Consider the following 23,495-nt stretch of genomic DNA (forward strand, 5'->3'; position numbering starts at 1 on the left):
ACTGGTGACTTGTGGTGCATCTTCATTTGCCTTTCAACCTTCCTTCTCACGTCCACTTCCATCCACAACTTAAACCCACAAGAGAAAAAAAAAAGTACTCTTGCAGACCAATGTTTGGCCTTTTGAATGAATTGTGCTCAATTCTGATTTTAGTTTAACGCATTTATTAGACGTTGAAATTAGAGGCCGAGGTAGATCCCTGACTGTATCCTTTAAACATATATAACCCAACAATGACAGAGACATTAGCAAGACAAACTTTCTTTGAAACCTCGAGCAGAGCCAGACTCATTGGTGGACTGCCGTCTGTCGCGATCGGCTCGGTAAGACACGAGACAGAAGGACGTCGTACTGCGCCGTGCTTAGTTTTCTCACCCCGTGTACAGAGGCTGCGGGTTCAAATCTGACCTGTGGTTCCTTTACTCTTTCATTATAATGTAGACCCTCTTAAAGATGGAGAGATTTACCAAACAACAACCATTTGGAGCACGGCCTATAGTAAAAAAAACCCACCACCATGAAAGTGTGGGCATGTCATCTGTCCTTCATCTCTTAAGTTCCCAAGAGCTCCTAAAGACAAAGCACCAGTCAGCCGATCTGGTGGTCACACGCAGATTGATGAGATGTTTTCGCGGCTCATTGCTAGCTTGACATCCCTTCTGATGACTAAACCCTTTTGAACGTCTCATCGCAAGCCTCTCTGCAAAAAAAATCCACGACGTCTGGAAAACACGACTCACCGCGAACCGGGCTCGCCGTTTTAAGTCGGAGCGAATCGAACAATAAATCAATCCACAACTTTCACCACGCCGACTCCGTGCCGAGTGCCATCATTAGCGTGGTTTATTTGCTCGCCGAGCTGTTTCTAAAAGCAGAGGCAGGGAGCGGGCCGAGTTCTCCGCGGCAGCCGCTGATGTCACTGAGCTGCAGCTCTTAGTGCCTCTCTCCTTTCACTCTGCTGTTTATTTGGAAGTCATTAGCGCTGTCCAACCTGGGTCGTATTCATACTGACGCAAAATCCCATCAGCGATCTAATTATTAGCCAGTGCCTACTCTATTTCTTTAGGAGAAGTAAAAGACAGAGCACTTTGGAACATAACCTGAGGAATAATCAGGCTGGGTGACAAAGTGCTTCAAAATAAAAAAAAACACTCCCATTACCAAAAGGTCAGAACTGAGTCATGGCAACAGCTTCACATGTGCTCTGCTGAAGGGATCCACAAATGACACATCACATCCCTCAGTGGGAAGCGCATGATAATGGAAACAACATATGAAGAGCGCTGCACCACAATTAGTAAAAGTGGCCATAAAAATGCTGCTTATTATGATGACACTTCCTGCTCCGTCTGAAGACACCCGGTGCAAAAAAAGAAAAAAATGCAGATACACGTGGCGTGATTAAGCTCATCACAGTGTCCTCAAGAGTTCAGTGACCGGACTGCAGCGAGTGGCGAAACCCGTTTTCTCTTCGGGGAGACCTGTTGAACTGACACACGGTGGAAATGAAGATGTTTTTCATACATGCAGCTCACTTTAGCAAATTTAAAAAAAAATTTTTTTACCTGTGTAAAAGCACTAAAGTGTTTTTTTTATTTCACATTTGCACACATTTGTCCAATTATTAATTCTGAAAGTTCCTGATTTGTTGTTCCTCTATGCTGCAGACTGTTTCTGTCTAAAGGAAGGAAGGAAGGAAGGAAAGAAGGAAGGAAGGAAAGAAGGAAAGAAGGAAGGAAAGAAAGAAGGAAAGAAGGAAGGAAGGAAGGAAGGAAGGAAGGAAAGAAGGAAGGAAGGAAAGAAGGAAGGAAGGAAGGAAAGAAGGAAAGAAGGAAGGAAGGAAGGAAGGAAGGAAAGAATGAAGGAAGGAAGGAAGGAAGGAAGGAAGGAAGGAAGGAAAGAAGGAAGGAAGGAAGGAAGGAAGGAAAGAAGGAAGGAAGGAAAGAAGGAAGGAAGGAAGGAAGGAAAGAAGGAAGGAAGGAAAGAAAGAAGGAAGGAAGGAAGGAAAGAAGGAAGGAAGGAAAGAAGGAAGGAAGGAAGGAAGGAAGGAAAGAAGGAAGGAAGGAAGGAAGGAAAGAAGGAAGGAAGGAAAGAAGGAAGGAAGGAAGGAAAGAAGGAAAGAAGGAAGGAAGGAAGGAAGGAAAGAAGGAAGGAAGGAAGGAAGGAAAGAAGGAAGGAAGGAAGGAAGGAAAGAAGGAAGGAAGGAAGGAAGGAAGGAAAGAAGGAAGGAAGGAAGGAAAGAAGGAAAGAAGGAAGGAAGGAAGGAAGGAAAGAAGGAAGGAAGGAAGGAAGGAAAGAAGGAAGGAAGGAAGGAAGGAAAGAAGGAAGGAAGGAAGGAAGGAAGGAAAGAAGGAAGGAAGGAAAGAAGGAAGGAAGGAAGGAAGGAAGGAAAGAAGGAAGGAAGGAAAGAAAGAAGGAAGGAAGGAAGGAAGGAAGGAAGGAAGGAAGGAAAGAAGGAAGGAAGGAAGGAAGGAAGGAAGGGATCTGATGCTATGGTCATTCATCAGTCCAAGAACACCGTAAACTCCTTCCATTCACTCATGTCGAATTCACAAATACTTTATGGTGTATTCTCACGTTTTCTCCCCTGACATCAAATGGAAAATGTCGGCTGCTAGCAGGAAGAATTCCAGGTAAATGGAGGGTTGGATATCAGCTAACCCCACAAAACTGTGTGAAGAAGAGCTTCAGACATATGAGGTCAGAGCTGCTGCAGTACCTCTGAGAAAAACACTCTCCTCTTTCTACCTTTAATGTGCTCCAGAAGGTCTCAATCAAAGATGATGGTCTGCTTCTCTCTTGTTGCTATTAGTGAGATCTCAGTCGAGATTGAGGTTGCCTGGCAACACCAAGCAAGCCAAAAAAAACATTTACCAAAAAGGAAAGGGTAAAGGGGACGAGGCTCTGGAGACTTTTCATTCTGAAAATATCTCGATGATTTCAGGAGGACGGCTCCGGACAACGGGATTGGTATTATTTAATGTAAAAAAAAGATGTTATATCTGATAGTATTTTATTGGTTCAGCTGAACTCAGAAAACGTGATGCAGACACTCGATGCACTGTGCAGCAGTCACAGGCTGTTTGGAGCTCCTCAGGTAAATTTAAAGGAGTTTTTCAGGAATTTTCTGCAGGTGTGAAAGCACAAATATCTCTGCTCGGACTCAATCTAAGTTAGTTGAAACGAGAAATGTTTCCGACTCCCAAAATCCCCACGTGTGCCTCCAGTTTATTTTCCCTAAAAGAAACCAATCCCAGGCTGGAGTTTTTAAACTGGCGTACGTCATAGTTGTATGATCTCCCCACCAGGCTAAAACCTTTAAAATTAGCTTTCAATTGAGACCGACGTAAACTTTCGCCCTCCCTCTTCAAAAGGCATTGCCACTGTCTGTCACTCACAAATCCAGGATATTGACTTGGACAGATGTCGTTGTTCTCCGGCCACGCTCAGAGAAATAGCAACACTTCTAAAGTGAAATGAATGTTGATGTTTCTCGCTCGGATTGGGAGGCTACTGCCGGGCCGCGATGCGAGTCATTCCAGTCGGTATGTGACGGACTATTTTCTGCATCATTTGGTTTGGAAATGAAAATATATACCGATCGTTGCTGAGGTCGTGCTAGAAATATGAAAGCACGAGATGACGGCACGTCGTTAGACTCATTTTCAACACCGCTAAAAATAACGACAGAGATTCTCGTTTTGTTATGACTGGCAAGTTAAATGGGAAAGTGTTCAGCATGCAATGAATTAACATTATGAGCCATAAAGCACAGGCTGGGATTGAGGTAATCGGTCTGCTTACTCGTTTTCTGTATTTCGGTCCATTCTGACTCAGTTGAGATTGGACGGGCGGGAGGAACTCGGGGGCCTTGGGTTCATCTCTAAACCTCTGAAAAAAGGGGTCGTCTTCCTCGCTGACCTCAGGCGGATTTGTTTCCCTTAAAGGAAATGACTGCAACCTCCACTGCACTTGGGTCATGAGCTAGACTGGAGCAGCCAAACTACAAAGAGCTTAATCTATTTATAGGAAAACACCGCTCCAGCACAGTGATCGGGGGGGGAACGGTCGGACGCCAAGGTTACCGACCAGTTTAAGAAGAAGCATTCCCCCTTCTCCTGCTTCATCATTTCACTTCTTTAAAAACATCAAACTTAGGCTGCCTTTATTCAGTCATTCAAATCTGAACTTTGCAGCACAAATAAGAACGAAATTTCGTTCCATTAGCTCGTCGTAGTGCAGGATAAAAGATCATTTACAGAAGTAATGTTTGTTGTCGTTACTGTCTTATACGACATTTGTAGATTTCATATTTGATTTACTGTTGAATTAAAAAGGTGTTCTATGAAGAATTTCACACCTAAATATCTAAACCAATGAATGACTTTTTTGTTGTCGTCTTGACTCCGGCCTCACCTCAGAGTTTGTTTTAGCAGCAGTGAGAATCACTCCCATGATTCCCCGCCAGCCTGGACGCCATCTTGTGTTTTTTGTTCTGAACCCTGAGCTTACATGCTGTGCCTTTAAACGAAAGATAACTCAGTTAGAATATATCTGCAGATGCAATTTAGCATTAAAATATTGATAATATTAAAACTATTAATAATAATTACCGACCTTGACTTTAAAAGGATTAGTGTGCCGCGTGTGGTAAATGTTCAATGTTCATTTCAGAATCTCAGTGTTTGGCGTGTTTAAGTTCAATTATTGCACGTGATGCAGTCGTTGTAAAATCATTGAGTGATTGTTTAATAATCGTGATTATGTTTTTAGTCATATTCGAGCAGCTTTCGCAAGAAACACGACTGACCACGTGCTCGCCGCATTGTTTTTGTCTGACTTCCTGTCTGCCCAGCTTGACGCGTACGTGAAAATAATAATAAGTGAAAATAGATCGCAGCACGCTGGCGGCGTGTGACGTAGAAACAGAAGCAGCGAACGTGGCAGCGAACGGACCGCGGTGCAAAGACGATGAGGAAACAGATACACTTCATTAAGAAGCTGTTCGCTGCCAGGTCTTTGGGGTTCCTGCAGATGTTTCCATGTTACTGAACTCTGAACAGAGTTTTTTTAAAAACAAGATTTTCCAAAGTAAATGTAACGTCGCAGAGTTAGCAGACTAGAGCATGCAACCTGCAGAGTGGGAATCAACATCTGCACGTATGATAAACTGCTAAAACCCCGCAGCGAGCCAGACAGCAAGAGAAAAAGGGAATCTCCCATTACTCAGCGCGAGAGGATTCAGAGGAGACGGGGAGAAATGGAAGACGTAGGTTATAAATAAAAAGGAGTGGAATCAGAGAACAGGGAGTGTGTTGAGAGACGGGCGAGCAGCACGGGTCCCACAAAGGAAAGAAACAAAGGTAGGTAGAGGGAAGCCGTGGAGAGGGCCGAGCCCTGCAGGACCTGTGAATCATCGGCGGATGTCAGCGGGGCCACATGGAGCTGAAGCTCGGCCGTAAATTGTGAAGGAGGATCCACGCGGAAAGACGTCTTCTTTGATTTATCCACACAGGGACCCGGTATGCAAAGAGATACTTTTTTTTGTAATAAACACGACGATGCATGCTGGGTAATAAACTGAGCATTAAAACAGTAATGCCCGGAGAGGTCGTTTGGAGTCACAGATGTGAAGAATTTCGGCGAGCATCAAATGAAGGTGGAGGATTCATGTTGGGTGGTAAGACAAAAAGCTGTGTCCGATCTTTGTTTCCAGAGTGATTTGCCTTCTGCAGGAAAAACTGGTGTAATGTCCCTCATCAGCCATTCAGGTTCATATCACTGGAAACAATGACATGCTGCAGCTCTGGAGACGGAGAGCGATCCTTTCCCGAGCTCGATGCCGTATCAGGAGAGCAGCATCGTATTTCTTTTGTTTTTTTTCTTCCACCAAAACATCTGACAACTCTTCCCAGCAGAAAGAAAAAGGGAAGGTCGCTTGTTTTCCGCTGCGCCAAGATCCCCTCAGTTATACAACTCCTGAACTTGTCTGGGTATAAGTGTTCAGACAGGATGTTACACAATAGTTCAAACGCTTTCTTTCTCTGACTGGAAGACGCTCATCAGGGAGGAAAATCTGCCTTTACTGAGAGCGAGCGAGCGAGAGAGAGAGAGAGAGAGGGACTCACGCACTTTCACTGACGCTGCTTTGTTTGCGCAAAACATGCCGTTGCAAAGCTCAGGCGTCATGGAGCTTCACATACACACACACAGTGAGACATGCGCACACACACATGCAGAGTTCATGAGGTTAGCACGATGGCAGAATACGATTGTGTTAATGTTGCTTCCTGGACGACGAATGTTACAGATGCTTCATACGACACAAAACCCGCTGCTAATGCTAACGCTAATGCTGGCGGACTTAGACTTAGACTGAACTTTATTGATCCTTTTGGGATGACTCCCTCAAGGAAATTTAGGTCTTCGGGTTGGTGGAGAAACTGAGAAACCAAACGGCCTTTGCGGTGGAAAATCGTCGTAAAATCGGCTTCCCACAGAGAGAAATCTCAGGCTCAGAGTATCCACTCCTAGCAAAAGAGACGTTTGTTTACATGTCTCCCGGTGAAAACACAGGAAATGGTGTTCTTGATTTAATTAAAAAAAGGATAGGAATACATGTGTGCGTCCTCTTTGTAAGGCGACTCTCGGGGAAAGTGAGGCATTAATGGATCCAACCGTTCGGCGGTTGAGAGATGATCGTCCCAAAGTCCAGAGTCTCAGGTAGCACCATGTCTGAGCTTAAAAACCGTCTGAGGTAATGGACTCCGCTCTGCCGGGCACGTTCAAGCTTTTTGTGCTCTGATGAGAGGCGGTTAGCCCAAAAATAACCAAAAGCACCATTATCTCCGAGCAGATCTGATTGCAGAGTAACGAGAAGAGAGCGAGAGGTCAGAGACGTCCTGACCTGAATGTGAGCTCAGCTTCTCTGACAGTGGACGTGCGAGGGCGTTTTCAAATCCGCCCCGTGTGATATGACGAATATGTACGGACACAGTTTTCAACTCTACCGTTCTGTTCATCCAGCTCGTTGCCGATCTCCTGGCCCATCATCCTCTGTCGGCTGATGACGGCGGCGAGAGCGTCCAAGCCCGCATCCTGAGCTGTGAAGAGAGAGGAAGGAAATGTTTAGAATAAAACGAGGGTTTCTCAAAATCTTCAAGACCAAGACAAGTATCGGACATTTTGACCACCGAGCTGGACGCTATTTTTCAGTTTTCAGACGTTCACACAGAACGGATTCAAAATCGGACCCAAAGAGGTGTAGTACACACGCCAGGCCAGCGGGAGGCGATAATAGAATAGAATATAAACAAAAAAAATAAAAATAAAAAGGAGCTTTCAGAGGACCAGCTTTTTTTTTCCAATTTGCACACTGATGGCTAAAAAACTGTGCCGTTCTTTTTTTTGGGGGGGGGGGGGGGGGGGGGGAGACAAAAGCAAAAGGGTTCAGATCCCCGGCTGGAATCGTTGTCGTGTAAATGTGGCCGCAGACAAAAAAAAAAAAAACCTTGAGGAGAGCTTCAGGATTAAGCAATGCCCGAGACAACAACAGAGTATCGTATATGCAGAGTAATCTGCGGTACGTCAAAGACGCCGAGTCACGAGACGGAACAATGAAGCGACCCTTCGATCCCCTCTGGGAAGAAGAAGGAAGCTGGGACTGTTCACCGAACGTGTGATTTTAATGAGGCAACGATTCAGGAGAAGAAAAAAAAAAGGGAACGACAGACTGTTGGGGTCCAGCTCGCGGCTCACGCTGCCACATGTGAGTCACTAGGTACTTTTACCCCACTCAGCCCCACTCATGTTATTATAAGAGCAGCAGGCCAAGAGTGAGGAGGGGGGAAAAAGAAGAGTAAACTAAAGAAAAGATTTGGTCTCTGTAGGTTTTAACACTCTGAACCACAGGATTTCTTTACAGACCGCAGGTTTCAGAAGCTCCATATTACCCAACTCGACCAGATATCCCGAGGGGGGGGGGGCGAGAAACCTCCATGTGGGTTTGGTTTTGACTGTCGAAGCAGGAATCTCTGATCCCGATGTGACAATAAGCAGAGCCGTAATGGAGACACAGCCGCCTGGTGTCAGATGTGGACGAGAGGTTCGAGTCACGACAGAACCAATCAGGAAGAGTTTAAAGAGCGTTTCATGTGAATCATCTTTACGTGTTAGCGTAACAAATCATACACCCCACCCCCTTCCCCCCCGCTGGGCCAGTATGTCCTCTTTCTAACTTTAGATTCTGGTCCTGAATGCTCTGGATCTGATTGGACCAGAGAAGGTGTCCCCCCCCCCCCCCCCCCCCACACGGCCGTTTTGCACGCCCCCTCGGTTTGCCAGATATGAGAGCATATCTGATAATAAATCGTTATCACAGGACGGAGGGTCGTCTGAAAAACGTCCTCGGTGCGTTTAGTGTCCCTCAGATCGAGGAGGAACACTGATGTGAATTTACCTTCAATGATTCTCTGTTGTTGCTGTTTGATCTCTCCAAAGCCCAGCCCTCGGGTCTCGTCCGTCTCGTTAACCAGCCACGGGTTTGCTGCGCCTCGACTTCCTCCGGCGCCTTCCGCCATCAACGTATATCTGTAAGAAAAAGAAAAAAAAAAGTCCTTTACTGTTTCCGGGTGTTGTGCCTTGCTCAAGAGAACCTCGGCAGAACCAGTCATCTTTATTGTCAGTTTTTTAAGAATCAAATAAACCTTTCTCTCTAACCCACGGTGTAAAGTCACAGCAGACAGATTTTTTAAAAATGTGAACAAAATATAAAAGGATAAAAATAAAAACACAGATTTACAAACATTTTAGGTGACTGTGCGTTTTTAAAAAAACAACAAACGTGCTCAAAGTGAACTCGCACTTCTCCAGCGACAAGACCAATATCCCGACTTGGTCCACACAGGGACTCGAACCAGCAACCCTCTGCTTTCCAACCCAAGTCCCCACAGACTGTTGCATCTTTGCCCCCCCCCCCCCCCCATCAGAGAGGGATAGTCCCCCGCTGTGAGGTGAACAGCCAGGTCAGTCCTGATATGATCGACATATTTTCAGGAGTGCGGATGTGAAAATGCGTCTTCCGATCGTTGTTCGATTCTTCTCTGCGTGACGAACCATCTCAGACAGACCGGCCTGCTTGGAGCCGTGACCGAGGCGGTCAGTGAAGCACACGTGAGAGCGCTCACCAAGCGGGCAAAGCTGCGAGCTGACACCATCAGAGAAGAAGTAGGTGAGCCGGGGCGTCTCGTCTAATCTCTCTGACATGTTTGATCACCAGGAGACTGTGTGCCAGCCCTCCACTTCCTGCGGGCCGCTGCCCAGTGTGTGAAGATCCAATTAACCAGTCAGTGGGGAAGCGCCAAAACCAGTCAGCCACATCTCTTGAACTAGACTGGCTCCATCGCGACCTGAGCGCCCACGTCCTGACTGACAGGCCAGATTTAACTAATTACAACTATTTCCAGCACAATCAGGCACAAAGCAGAGGTTAGCGACTAAAGGAGGACAGGTGAGGGGGGGGGGGGGGGGCCTTCAAATGTAGGCGCCATGGCCTTCTTTTACTCTGAAATGGAGATGCTGTGGATCTATTGTTTCACGGGTAGATTAAAGTCCCCTCTGTTACCTCTTTCTCTTTTCTTCTACCCCAAAAAGTTCTCACAAAAAAAAAAAAACAGAGCAGCTTAGATTATCCAGGCATGGCCAATCCGCCCCCTCCCACATTCTGTCCTCAGGAGACCACACAGTGGGAATGGCTCCTTCCCACAAATCCAAATTACCCACCACATATCACTATTAAAGTTAGATCTCACTGAGCAAACTTTAAAAAAAAAAAAACTTAAAAAAAAAAAAAAAAGTCCAGACCACATGATTACAGTTTGCCGAGTTAATTTATTAGAAAATGTCGTTGGAGTTTTTTTTTACGGGGCCTTTTATGTGATTGGGTGTGTGGTCTAAAAGATGAAAGTCTGTGCAAAGCAGCGTTCAGTAGTTCAGTCCCCAAAAACCAAAGCTTGTGAACGACACCACAGAGAGGCGGTCTGTCAACGCATCAGGAAGAAACATGGCGCTCAACATTCACTCCACTGTCCGTTCAGTGGCTCCTCAAACACAGAGGAGCAAAAAAAAAAAGCCTGCAGTTCCTCAACTGTCCACTAGAGGCTGGCTTTAAAAGTCCCACAAGGTGCATAGGATACAATGTCCATTATAAACAGAGATAAACATGTTTACAGCCTGGTCATAAACTGAATTTGGTCAGAATAGTTCATGTTGTTCTCTGGTTTTTATTTCACAAAGGATCAGAGTCGTGCATAATTAAGGGGCGGGGCCAATCTGACCGTGAGGAGGCGAGTTGTATCGCTGCGTGTCAGGAGTTTTTATGCTGGCTGTATTTTATCTCCTTTGCCTTTTTTATTCTGTTTTCTTTTATTCAAGGGTCATTGATTAAGTTAGTCCTTCATCTCCTTACTTTTTAAGTGTTTATTTGTCAGCCTTGTAAACATGAATTATCTTTAATTATCGAAAGGGCTTCGTTCCCTCCTTGCACCTTTTTTTTTTGTTATGTGTGCTAAATAAACTAAACTAGGTGGAGACCATTTGCAATAATTTGATTAAACTAATTCAACTTCTTTTTGCTTTTTTTAAAGCTCCTGTTTATCGTCACAATCTCGTCTAAATTTTTTTTTTTTTTTAAATCTTTTAAATCTCTCCGCTCAAAACAATTTAAAAACAATCCCATTCGAAGGTTCCTATTGAACATGAACTTTATAAAACACAAAGTCGCCCTGAGGAGGGAACAACATGACCCCCCTGTTTCCTCCTGCTGTCCAAGCTAAATATGAGCCGGGGGGGCGGCGGCGGGTCAAACTGTTCACACAGTAATGACTGTATGCTGCTGTTATGTTGTCCAAGCTGTCACATCGGTGTCAACTCAGACGATGAAGAGGATATACGCCGTGACATCCAGCTCTTTGATTTCATCCACGAGGAGAGGAATAATGAGTCGGGAGAGTCACACTTCTCATCCTCGTTCACCAGGAAGCACACTCGGGATTTTTAAACTTTTGACACCACAGCAGCAAAAATAAATAAATACACGCCCTCTGAATCCACTGTTGTAATGTTTTGTTTGTGTTGCCAAATAAAAGCAGGCAAACTTTCTAAATTGCACAAGATGTTGGCAATGTGTTGTGCAGTTCTCTTTCACTTTCTGCAGCTTCGGTTAAAACGATCTGAAGGTTTGTTTTTTTAACCTTTTTTTAAAATAAGATGAGACCAAACATTTTAAAAACCATAACCAGACTTACATCTTGAAGTTGCTGCATCTTTTTAAATATTTTTATTTTTTTTTAATTCTATTTTTATCTAATTTAATTTTGCACTGTGTTATTTTCTTCTGCTGTCCTGCTTAGCTGCTGTAACAGTCGATTTCTCAGTTTGCAAGATGAATAAAGGATTATCTTATCTCATCTTATCTTAAGATTCAAAGAGTGTGTGTGTGTGTGTGTGTGTGTGTGTGTGTGTGTGTGTGTGTGTGTGTGTGTGTGTGTGTGTGTGTGTGTGTGTGTGTGTGTGTGTGTGTGTGTGTGTGTGTGTGTGTGTGTGTGTGTGTGTGTGTGTGTGTGTGTTTTCATTCCAGGAGGTGCCAAATGTGTGATCAACAGTGCAAAACCAGCGAATCTCCTAATGAAGAAGAATTACGAGACGAAGCCGAGCGGCCTGTCAGGATGTCAGACGGGCAGACTTCCTCCGGCGTGATGAGGTCACGGCACATGGGTCATAACGGATGTACAAAGACTTCAGTGACCGCTGACGAACGGGAAGAGGGCCCGTGACCTCTGTGGTCCAGGGCACAGACAAGAGGAGGAGGTTTTTATCATTTTAATTGGACGAGTAGAATTAATAAATCTTTGAGTGAGAGAGGAAACGTGCCGTCGATGCTCGGTTTTATAAAACAGACCGACAGGGACTGGAAGAGCCTCGATCCAGCAAATCCACCAAAATAATAAAAGCCTGTTTAACAAATCTGCACCGTCTGGTTAGTGCTAAAGTATTCCGACATGTCTCTTCAAAAAAATAAAACCTCAAAGCATGGCACATGGAGGGATTTGGAGATATGGTTGACCTTGAATGCAACACGTTTGAAGGAGCAGCAGGGGCCGAGGATTACCTGGAGGGCTCGGGCTCTGTGACGTCTCCCTTGAAGCTGGCGTTGAGCTGCCTCTCTCTGGTGAGCAGGTCGTCAATGAGGTTCTGCCTCCTGTCAGCTTCTGACTGCATGCTGATGAGGCCACGTTAAGGTCAAACTCAAGGTCGACGTCGCTTTAACGACAGAAGCAGCAGACGGCTCTGTCTCGGATAAAGGAAACGTCTTTTCCTTCTCACTGCAGCTTTGATGAATGCTGCTGTGCTCGTGGTGGATTCGTGTTGGGTCTATGACTTGGTGCTGTACAAATAAAGATTGATTGACTCCGCCCACTCTTAGGCCTCGTTCACACTGCACCTCCAAATCAGACTTTTAGCTCATCCAGATTTTATGCTTCTTTGTTTTTCTGCTAGTCTGGACACAAAAAGCCACTTGAGATCTGAGTTTTCCAAACCACATACTCAGGTGGTTTTAAATCTGATTCCATCACATCCGACTCAATCTGTCAATGTGTCTTCTGTGTCACGCTCATCAACAACAACAACAACAACAACAACAACGTAGATCCAACAAGCCGGAAGTTAAACTTCAGTCAGTGGAAGAAAACAGCAGGAACCCAAAACAAATCTCTGTCATCCATTTTGCTGTTGTTTTTGCTGGGCGTAACCCGTTACCATAGAAACCAATGTGGATCCGACCACGTCAATATGGACGGGCAGCACGGCTCTGGTCTCTTGTAGCATGGACAGTCGGAGATAGTCAGAAATCTGATTTGGTCGGCAGTCTGAACGAAGCCTTAGTGATGGATGTTTGTTGGTAACAAATGTCTCCATGTGTTTTATTTAGTGAACTGTCCCGCTTGCATCCTTGTGATGTACTGATATCTATATTTCCTGGGTCTGTAATGAAGTCAGTGAAGGCATCACCGTTCTAATAAGAAACACTCAGCAGGTCAAACAGACGCTTTTCAAAACACTCTAACGCCCTCTACAGGAAGAAAGCTGCTACTACAATCAAAGGAGCACAAACGTGTAATCTTCATCTCCTGACTTCCACCGTGCGACGCAGGTTGTCAGAGGGGAAAGGATACATGCGGCGAGACGACGACGCTCGCAGCACACCGTCTTTGAGGTGGGCGATGTTTTGTTTGAGCTTCTGCAGCGACGCCCGAAGTGTCATGTTAATCTGCAGAAAAAGAAGACAGAAGAGAGAGATTGCACACACATCAAATCCAGCGTCAGAACCACATTCCTCCCCCCCCCCCCCCCCCCAAGTCTAATAAAAGGTTTCACAAACGAAGTCTTTACCTTCGCAGGGTTCCCCCCGGTCCTCTGCTGCCTGTTCCGTTCATGGACGTTTTCTGCAATTTCCTGTGCCAAGCGACAAGTGGCATCATAGTCCTGTAACCTAGAGAGGTGGATAAATGGAAAAAGATGTCACTTTAATTCAGAGGGAGATAATCAACTTGTGATAATCAACAGCGGGCGTGTCCCTCATTTAGACACGTAACTGGAACCAGAGAATAAAAATCAAATGATGGAGTGAACTGAAGTTACGTGTTCTTATAGAAAGAGAGTTTTCCTGCTGATCACAGAGATGACGTAGAAGAAGATGAGCGTTTCAGAGGTGGTCTTGATTTAAAATCCGCCCAGTCCGACACCAAGACAAGACCACCACCGAAAGGCTCATTTTCCACAAGGAGCCCCACATAGTGGTTGTTACACATTGGGCACATCAGTAGCATGTATTACGACGATCAGTGGAAGATTTTTTTGCAGCATGTCGGACCCGGCTCAGCTGGTTTTACGGTCTTGGAATGAGGAAGTAAACAACAGCCCAGCTGACATCATACGCAGCTTCAGTGTAGCGTCCACTTACAATCTGTGTCATGCTGTTTAAATTGAATAACTAAATAAAGTTTAAAAAAGAAATGAAAGTGATTCATTTTGATTTTTTGTTTTTAATCGAATCTGTCTTTCCACAAGTGAAAGTGTACATAGTGTTGAAGCCTAGTATTATTTTATTAATTCTATTTTTTCTCCCTTTAGTTTTTTTGTTTTCTGTTTTTGTTTTTTAAACTGCTGTAATGACCAAACTTCCCTCAGTGGATGGTTAAAAAAGTTTATCAATAAAGTTTATCCTTATGCTTTGAACGTCTTTGCGCTATATAAAACTAATGTTTTTATTATATTAGTATTGTTATTATATTCCTTGTAGTAGTGTTGGAGTCATATTTTACAGATATTGAATGTTTGTTAGTTGTGAATAAAGGGGGGGAGGGGGAGAGGGGGGGTTGAGCTTCAGCTTCACCATCATCATGTGACACTTTAGCATCTCTCTTTTCCTCTTTCCTTTCTGCTTCTCTCTCAAAATAAAGAGTGTAGAGAAATATCACAATGAATTTAATGAACCTGATGGGAAGCCATTATAGTAATAATAATAAAACATACACAGAGTCATTTGTAGAAAGTTTCAAAGGAAAATGACACTCATTGTTTTTAGCTGAAAAGCTAGCCCTGCAGCTAGCAGGATACGGACAGATTTAGTAACTTTTGGGGTTTAATAACGTCTTAAACTGAAGTTAAACATTCAGTGGGGTCATACATTATATCCTCTGAGAATATAACTCACCAGGGGTCCTGAGACATTGTGACAAAAGTGAACTGCGAAGAAGAAAATCCTCCTCGTTTGAACCATCCGGCAGTAATCACCAGCGATCGGTTTCGTGTTTGTGTGTGACGTCACTACGGCAGAGCGAGAGGAACATTAGGCTGTAGAGTCGCGTTTTTAAATCGTACAGGAAAACCGGAATAATTATTGTTACTAAAAGGACAAGAACTGACCAATGAGAGAGAGAATAACTATACTGTTAGGATTATTCTTATGTCCCGACAGTGAAAACACTGCTATGCTTACTTTGATAACACTTTAATTTACACTTTTCACATTTGTTCATCATTACTCACAGATAAGTTAAAATACACCACTCTTCTTATATGTTAAGAAACATATGTGTGTGTAATAATTAATAAATCTATTACTATAATATTGACTGATATAGATTTTTTTTAAATAACAACATAAGTTGAAGTCAGGGCTTTTTTCTTTTGGATTTTGAAATACTTTATTAATTCTTGCGGGAAATTCTGGTTTTAAACGCAATTATTTTAGAGACATGCTTCTCACACACATAGGCCCAAATCACACACATGCACAAACAGGACCTGTGGACATGTATTAATGGAGAAATGTCAGAGTGGGGCTGTTATGTCATCACAAATACAATTTTGATTCATGCTACAAAATGAATTCTAGGGACCTATTTTTGTTTTTCTCAACTATTAACTTGGGATCTTTCTCTTTTTTTTTACCACTGTGGAAAGGTCTGAATTGTTTAACCTTCTTCAATATTTACAAGACACCAAGAACTACAAGTATTACATTTTTGCCCCAGCCTTCCTGAAAACTGACACCAAGGAACAACAGCATGCCACCACTCCTCCTCCTCCTCCTCCTCCTCCTCCTCCTCCTCCTCTCATAGGGCTAAACAGCTCGTTTTCAGCTGCATTATGTGAAGCCCACATATTAGACAAGTACTTGTGGACGTTTCATGTTTCATAGACAAACAGCCGCTGTGTTTGGATCAAAACATGTACCTGTTGTATGGAATAATAACCTTTGGAGGACTTCTTGGAATACACTCATTTGGCATTTGGACAATATACGCATGAAGCAGTTTCAGAGAAATTCCCCAACCTCTACAGCCAGCTCTTTTCTGACCTCAATCTGAGCAATTGATTTATATGTTAGCCTATTTATTCTTTACTTAAAGTTTATTTTGGGGCTCTGTATGCCTTCATTTAGAGGTAGAACAGCAGATAGAGTCAGATAGAGAGAGAGAGAGAGAGAGAGAGAGTGGGGAATGACATGCAGGAAAGGAGGCACAGGTCAGATTCGAACCCTGGAAGCCCCTGCTTGGTGGACTGTAGCATCCACACACACTAACCACTATGCTTACAATCCCCCTGGTTTACCTCTTTTAAATACACCGTTTAAATGGAAATGAGACATCTGCAATGGAAAATATTTCACACAGTTTAATAACAGTTCAGGTCACTGCAGTGAGAAGGCTTATTGGAAGGACACGCCTCTTTTAAAGTGTTGGTTTTTTCCCGTGTTTTTCCTCAGTCTTGATCGTTAGTCAGTGATTTTCTACTTCCCAGAATGGGTCGACAAAATGAATACACCAGTATCAATAATTTTCTTCACTTTCATTGGCTGAAAACTGCACAAACAAACCCCTATATACAGCCCAGAGGCGGGCCCAGCCCACTCAGGCTTATAAAGCCCTGATCCTGAGCAGCTAGTTACAGGAGACTCGTTGAAGACAAGCTGCACTTTAGCAAAGAATGAGACTTGAGATGATTCAAGTTTCAAGATCGCCAGAGTTTCCTAATTGTGGAGATGTGAGTTCAGTTTCAATGCACGCTTCCTGCGATGAAGAACTGGGATGTCTGAAAGGAGGAGGCAGGAGCAGGCAGAGGTCGCACTCCTACTACAGCCCAGAGGACAGTAAGAAATACGGCGTGCAGACTCAGACGGAGAAAACCTATACAAGACCACGCTCCAGGTACGTGACGCCTTCAGTGTAAAGAACTGTCAATCAAATGATGTTTGTGACCTAACAACAAACCTACAGAGATCACATTTTAAGCTATTCAACAAACATCAACTCAGAAACACATGGTCCAATCTGTCCAAACTCATGGCTTCAACAGTCATTCAATAAATCTTTATTTAAAACGTCAATTCTTAACAAATGTTATCTCCAGAAAAAAGCAGGTAAAAGAACAAACTAATTTTTCTGTTACATGGGGGCGATTCTAGAGTCTGTTGGGGCCCAAGCCAAAACTTAATTAGGGGGTCCTTCCTACCAGCATTCAGCATGGCAATAAGAGTGACTGCTGTCAGATGGGGCCCCCTTAGGGAGGTTTCCTACTGTCATTGCAAAATTTTCACATCTCTGCTTTAGTTTAAATTTTGTCTGCCCTCTGGGGGCCCCTACGGGTCTGGGGCCCCAAGCATCTACATGCATTGACAAACTGGACTTACAAGGACTCAACATTGATCCATCATGAGCACGAAGGAACAATTAGCAAACAGTGGCAAGAAAATCCTTCATTTTAAGAGGCAGACATGTTGAGTGATTCATGATGATCAGCCGTCTGCCGAAAATGCACCGGGTTTAAAACAAATAAAATAAATATATATATATATATATATATATATATATATATATATATATGGACAGGGGGATCATTTAAAAATGTATGTGTAAGTTTGACTAAATCTCGCGCTCTCCTGCAGGTCTTTTTACGGTACTGACACATCGGACTATAGTGATGTGCATGACCTGGGAAACTCTGCATCATCCAGTCCACTGAGGCAGAAGGCGAACCCTCTCCTGCAGAATCAATTCAACAAAAAGGAAATAAAAAAGTCCAGGTCTAAAACAAACAAGCACTCCCCATCAAGAGAACCCAACGGTACTGAAACAAGGTTTTTATAAACGCTTCCACGTTTTTCTCACGCCGACACTCTCAATCTAACTTGTATGCATGCATGTTGCTGTCCAGGCAGTCAAGGCAATCTGAAGCTCATGTCCATGATCACCATCTCTGAGTCGGACAACTGGGAAATCAACTCCAACTCAGGGATGAAGTACGGGCAGTTTGTGGACTGGGAGCGGATTGATCCCGAGGCTGCCAAAAGATACCTACAGATTCTGAAAAGCAATCACCAGCAGCTGAAAACCATGGGCCGAGAAGGATTCTGGGAAATGCCTCACACGCTGCGGGCTAAAGCGTACTATCACATCATCCACAGCATCAACTCTAAGTCAGTCACATTTTCAATGTACTTATTTCTATCATAAAAAAACTGGTGTGCAAAGGTTTAGATAGATGTATGTGAGCTGAGTGATGACAGACTGGATGTCACATTTTCAGCGGTACAGTCGCTCCAGACAGAGAGGTCTACTATGAATTGTCCAAGAAGCTCTTTGGAGAACAGAAGATCAGCTCCCATCCTGTGCCAGAATACATGGAGGCAGGAGAAATACCCAGGTACTTTTATGGGATAAAAAAACGTGTGTTGTTTTTTTTTTTTTTTTTTTTAAATGCCCTAAAAGACCACTGTTCTGGCCTTTACAGTAATGCTGTGTGTGTGATGTCTGTGTTGGTTCTCAGTCTTTCAGGTCATGCTACATTTTCTACATGCTGTTTCACAATTCTCTAGACACAAGAGTGGAGATAAACATACTGGCAATGAAACATGCATGATAACCGCACAAGCTTAAGTATTATATAATCAGAATTTATTACTTGCTGAGTTCTCAGATCAACTCACCAGAACACAGTAAATACTGGTTGGCAGGAGTGTGTTTGCGTTCACACTCGCAAATTTCAGGAGTTTTGTGCATGTGTGAAAAGGGCTTATGTAAAGAAGTTTGTGCTCCATCGTTGTCACTTTTATTTGCTTTTATTTTGCCAAGTGCAGAAGCAGCTGTAGCCCAGCGGTTAGTGTGCATGCTCCATGTACAGAGGCTTCTGGGTGGTTTCACACGATGGATCCGAGTACATTTGAACCCTTGTTAACATGGAGGTCATTTTCTGCCCTAAAAAACAAAAATGTTTTGTAAATGTGACGCGTCTGTTTTGTTGTTTAGATACTGTCTCAACAAAGCAGGGATGAACGCTGTTAAGAAAATCCTCCTCTGCTTGGGAAAATACTTCCCGGACATGAACTTCTGTCCCATCCTACCCGAGCTGGTCTCCCTCCTCCTCCACTTCAGCCAGGACGAAGCCGAGTGTTTCCACAGCGTGTCCCGACTTATCTGCTACAAAGACCCCAACAAGCGTTACATCGACCAGACCTTCCTCACCTACCGGGCCTCCTGTATGACCTTCGGTGACCTTGCGAACAAGTGTTGCAGGGGCATCCGGAAGCTGATCGCCGGCTCTCACCAGAACCTGTTTGAGTTTTACTCTGACTGGATCATGTGGATATTTGCAGACCTTCCGTTCACATATGCCATCAGAGTGCTGGACGTGTACCTGCTGGAGGGCTACAAAGTGCTCTACAGGTTTGTGCCGCGTTTTCACCAAGTCCTTAAAATCTGTGTGCAATGTGCAACGTGTTATTTCTCATGAAGGCAAAGCATCACTGTGTGAAATAAACTCACGCTCACTCCTCTCGTAGGGTGGCGCTGGCTTTGCTCGGCCTTTACAAAGTGTCTGTCTCGTCTCGCGTGGCGGACGTGGAGGACTTCAGAACAGACATGAAGAGGTTCGTGCAGAACATCGCTCGACACTGCACAGCCGAGGAGCTTCTGGAGAGAGGCTTCATGGTTCCGATGGCCATGCGGAGAGAGCTCAACCTCCTGTTCAACGCCAACAAGGACTCCCTCATGCAAAAAGGAGTCAGCGTACATCAGAAGAGGTCAGCTCATGCAGGAATAGGAAGAACACAGCAGATGAATTTGTCTCGTTTCTTCTTTTCTTTTCATCACTGTTGCTGTTTTTATTTATTTTATTTTTTTTATGCGTCTTAAAGGCAGTCGGTCGAGTCAGTGGATTTCAACAACATCACCTCCAGAGTTGTGACAGCGACCGAGATGAGAGTTGTTTGGGCCTGGATACCGGAGCGCTTCGCCCTCTTCAGTCCCATCCGGCTGTTTAGTGCAGCTGAACACGGAAGAAGTCTGGCTTCGTAAGTTGCCTTATTTAAAGGGATACTTCACCCATTTGCATGAAGCTGTGTATCGTTAGAAACATGGTAGTAGTGTTGAATGGTCGTGAATCCAGCCCTCATTTTGCCCTGAGACGAGAAAAATATGTTTTTCTTTGCCTGGAAGTTTTCTTCATGTGATGCAATATGACGCTTTTTGCATCACATGAAGAAAACTTTCGAGCAAAGAAAAACTTTTCTCGTCTCAGGGCAAAAATGAGGGCTGGATTCACGACCATTCAACACTACTACCATGTTTCTAACGATACACAGCTTCATGTAAATGGGTGAAGTGTCCCTTTAACTAAAAACCCACAGACAAATCTGGAAGACTAAAAACAGACGACTTGGTACATCAGATCAAACAGCAACGTCCAGTGTTGAAATATGAAGCAAATGAAGAAATGCAAAAAAAAAAAAACCTGCAAAAATTTGAGATGTTTATCTGGATTTGTCAGCTGCATGTGACTTATAATAAGGATCATGGTATTTTTTTTTTTTGGACTAAAAATTAGACAAATACACTCATTGCTCATATTGGACGTTTTGCAGTGGGTGTCCTCACTCAGACTACGTCCATGTTTTATACAGTCAGGGCTTCAGAAGCATTATTTTAGTTTAAATTCTACAACCCTTATTTGTTGTATTCTCATAGTAACACGCTCTATTAAAAACAGTCAAGTCATTGTGGGTCACTGAATACCTAAACTTATGTACAGTACCAGCATTGAAAAGCATTCTCACGTCTAATTACGTAACAGTGTTGTCACTGTCAACATGTTTGTGTGATGTCAAAGTGACTGACAGTTTGCTGGCAGGTCACAAAATGTTGTTGATGTCAAAAACATCTCCGGGTTTTGTAACTCGTGCTGAGTGTGGTTTTATCTCAGACTCTAATTATTCTTTATTTTTGTCGTACAGATTCTACTCACATGTGGAGGGACACGAGCCAGCGGTCTTGATGATCAAAACTGTGGATGAAGAGGTAAAACTAAAGGAGTCCATGAATACCTCTGGGGGCCATGATGTTAAAAAAAAACAAAAAAACACCCGATTGGAATACAGATCGGATCAAATCCTAAAAACACTTTGAGCAGAATTGGGACTAAATGTGGGATGGATTGTCTGATTCTATCTTTAAAGTGTCCAGATTCAACTCTTTGAACAACCGGGCCCTGATGATCTAAGTCACCAGGTTACCATGGTGACTTAAATCACCATGATGAGAGGAAGTGATTCATTTACTGTGTGATTATCTCCCCATTACTCAGGTCTTTGGAGCCTTCCTGCCAACAGATATGATCGAAAGAAGAAAGCACGACTCTGGTGGACTTACATATTTTGGGACTGGAGAATGTTTCGTTTTCACGGTGAGAAAGGCCCACATGTCTTTACAGCTACAGCATAGGTCACCAACAGTTAGCTCGGAGGCTAGCGGTAGCTCGCCTATAGTTTGACCGACTGCGTAAAGATTAAAAGAATAAATCCGACGACAGTAAATGCTCCTCTTCCCATCATTCATATACATTATTTGTCCCATAAAAACAAGTGTAAAGTAGAAATGTTCTTTTTTGGGGGCCTTGATGTGAACTTTCATTAACATAGCTTACTATGAAGCACAATAAAAAGAGAAAAATGTTCACTTTTTTTATTGGACTCGATGTGAAGTTAAGATTATTGATAAGCATTTGCTTGCCGCAATTTCACATTTGTACAAAAAGCAGCTTAATTCAGCTGATGTGTGCTGTGGAAACAAATGCAAGCGATGTGATGGAAGTCGCTCTCGGCCACTTTCATTTTGTCAAAGCAGCTCTCAGAGGGAGAAAGGTTAAAGACCCCTCTTCTACACAGATATTCCATCACACTGGTTAGTTTTTTTTATAACTTTTCCTCCTTCACTGTACTCGTCTCACCTTCTCCTGACTTTACATTTTGACCCATCTCCTGTCTGTTAACATGAAGGCGTCCCCGTTTATGAGCTACCTGTACGTATATACTGACGCCATGCAGGTCTTAACTGGATCTCTATATGCCGTCGAGGGTCTCAACAAAAGAACCTACTCTCTCCTTCAGCTCCGTCCCAGCATGGAGCGTTACCAGCAGGCCGTGGTCAACATTATGACCAGGAGAGCTTCACCTCAGCAGGTTCAGGCCGGCAGCGATTCTTCCTCTGAGCTCCCCAGTACCAGATGGTTCCCCATCACCTCAACCACAGGCACCGCTACCCTGACATGTCCTGCTGGAACCCCGCAGGACCCCAGTTACCTGACGATCCCCTGCACCACCCCCTCAGAGGAACCCATGACTGCCAAGGAGCCAAAGAGAGCCAAGGAACAGGAAGCCTCCATGTTCATTGCAGGCAGTGACAGCCAGCTTTTTATCGGTACGTCTGTTTAACATAAGAAGAACCCAGACGACTTTAAGAAAATGTGCTGATGCATGTGTCCTCTTTCAGGCGGCGATGGTGGTCATGCACTCTGCTTAGACGAGGACCTGACGGGAGGATATTCAGACCCTTGTGACACCTTCAAGAGCATCCCACTCTGCAAGGGGCATTTCAAGATCCAGGCGCTTGAAGTGTGGGGCATCCAAAACTCAATTTCTCTGTCTCATACTTTTCTCTTGTCCTAACATATATACAGTGTATCACTGTATTTGACAACGTCTGTGTTGGTTTCCCAGCTATACGTTTGTAAGAAACCAAATGTTGTATGAATATTTAACATGTTGGGGTAAAAAAAAAAAAACTTTTATTTTTTTCTTTACATCTGTGCAGCCTTGTGATGAAATAAACGGCCTTTGCCACCAAAGTTCATAAATACTTTTCTGCGTTTTAGTTTTGTTGGACCCACTGAAAATATAAAAAGTGAATTTGAAACGTACGCATTTGTTTGATTTTTATTTTTAGTTGTTTGTTTGATGATTTTTTTAGCAGCTAAACACAATCACAAGCAAATCAAGAGACAACATAACTCGACGCGGTGAGGAGAAACACATTTGAGGATCACAGCTGGTAACCAGTAGGACTGACGTGGATAAGACTACAAAGGGGACACATGATGAAAATCCACTTTTACAGTATTTTTGAACATTTATTTGGGTAACCTGAGTGTCTATCGACCCACAACATTTTAAATAAATGCATCCAGTCCTTTTTTTGTGGTCTGCATACGTCTTTCCACACAGAGAAAAAAGGCTCAGTTTCTAATTTTCTCAGTTTGTGACATCACAAGTTGGATTCTGGTGAGAAAATCCCCTCCCGACCTGCTGGTATCTCCACCTCCAGCCCAGAGCAAAACTGTTGCATTTTCATTTTACTACAGAGGAGTGATGTCTCCCAGGAAAACTCATGGGGGTCATTGCATTTAAAGAGACACACACCAAAACAGAGCGTTCTGAGAGAGCTGGTTTCTACAGGGTCACAAACCTCCTCTGCTGCTTGATTCATGTTATATTTGGACCAAAGCACAGAAACAAAGATGTTTCATTTAGAGCACAGGTGACTGATTGAAAAGGTGAAAAATTTAAAAATAATCATGCACCAGTGCTGTTGTCTGTGATTATA

At 43.7% G+C, this 23,495-nt stretch overlaps 2 protein-coding genes across 2 annotated transcripts in view; one reads left to right on the plus strand and one right to left on the minus strand.

Moving 5' to 3' along the window:
- The window catches only part of stx8 (syntaxin 8), a 38,604-nt gene extending 23,699 nt beyond the window's left edge, over window positions 1-14,905 (minus strand). The window contains exons 1-6 of the mRNA XM_079338370.1: window positions 14,774-14,905; window positions 13,450-13,549; window positions 13,233-13,327; window positions 12,167-12,277; window positions 8,459-8,589; window positions 7,011-7,103 (exon numbers count right to left, since the gene is read on the minus strand). Coding sequence (XP_079194496.1) covers window positions 7,011-7,103; window positions 8,459-8,589; window positions 12,167-12,277; window positions 13,233-13,327; window positions 13,450-13,549; window positions 14,774-14,790 — 547 coding nt within the window. The 5' untranslated portion in view covers window positions 14,791-14,905. The remainder of the gene's footprint in view (window positions 1-7,010; window positions 7,104-8,458; window positions 8,590-12,166; window positions 12,278-13,232; window positions 13,328-13,449; window positions 13,550-14,773) is intronic.
- Window positions 14,906-16,537: 1,632 nt separating this feature from the next.
- On the plus strand, window positions 16,538-22,656 carry LOC306820481 (TBC1 domain family member 24-like). The gene is made up of 11 exons (XM_079338330.1): window positions 16,538-16,772; window positions 17,510-17,688; window positions 17,779-18,040; window positions 18,151-18,267; window positions 18,870-19,286; window positions 19,403-19,642; window positions 19,757-19,912; window positions 20,852-20,915; window positions 21,202-21,300; window positions 22,004-22,313; window positions 22,386-22,656. Exons 1-11 carry the CDS (start codon window positions 16,552-16,554, stop codon window positions 22,559-22,561), a joined length of 2,241 nt encoding a protein of 746 aa, XP_079194456.1. The 5' UTR covers window positions 16,538-16,551; the 3' UTR covers window positions 22,562-22,656.
- The last annotated feature ends 839 nt before the right edge of the window (window positions 22,657-23,495 follow it).

Source organism: Symphodus melops (genome assembly GCF_947650265.1).
Source record: "Symphodus melops genome assembly, chromosome: 2".
In the NCBI taxonomy this organism is placed as follows: Eukaryota; Metazoa; Chordata; class Actinopteri; order Labriformes; family Labridae; genus Symphodus; species Symphodus melops.

Excerpts from the sequence above, each read along its gene's own strand:
- LOC306820481 (XM_079338330.1), top strand. The coding sequence starts at position 16,552 with ATGAGACTTGAGATGATTCAAGTTTCAAGATCGCCAGAGTTTCCTAAT. Across the intron at positions 18,268-18,869 it reads GAGGCAGGAGAAATACCCAG|ATACTGTCTCAACAAAGCAG; the intron begins GTACTTTTATGG and ends TTTGTTGTTTAG. Across the intron at positions 22,314-22,385 it reads TGACAGCCAGCTTTTTATCG|GCGGCGATGGTGGTCATGCA; the intron begins GTACGTCTGTTT and ends GTCCTCTTTCAG.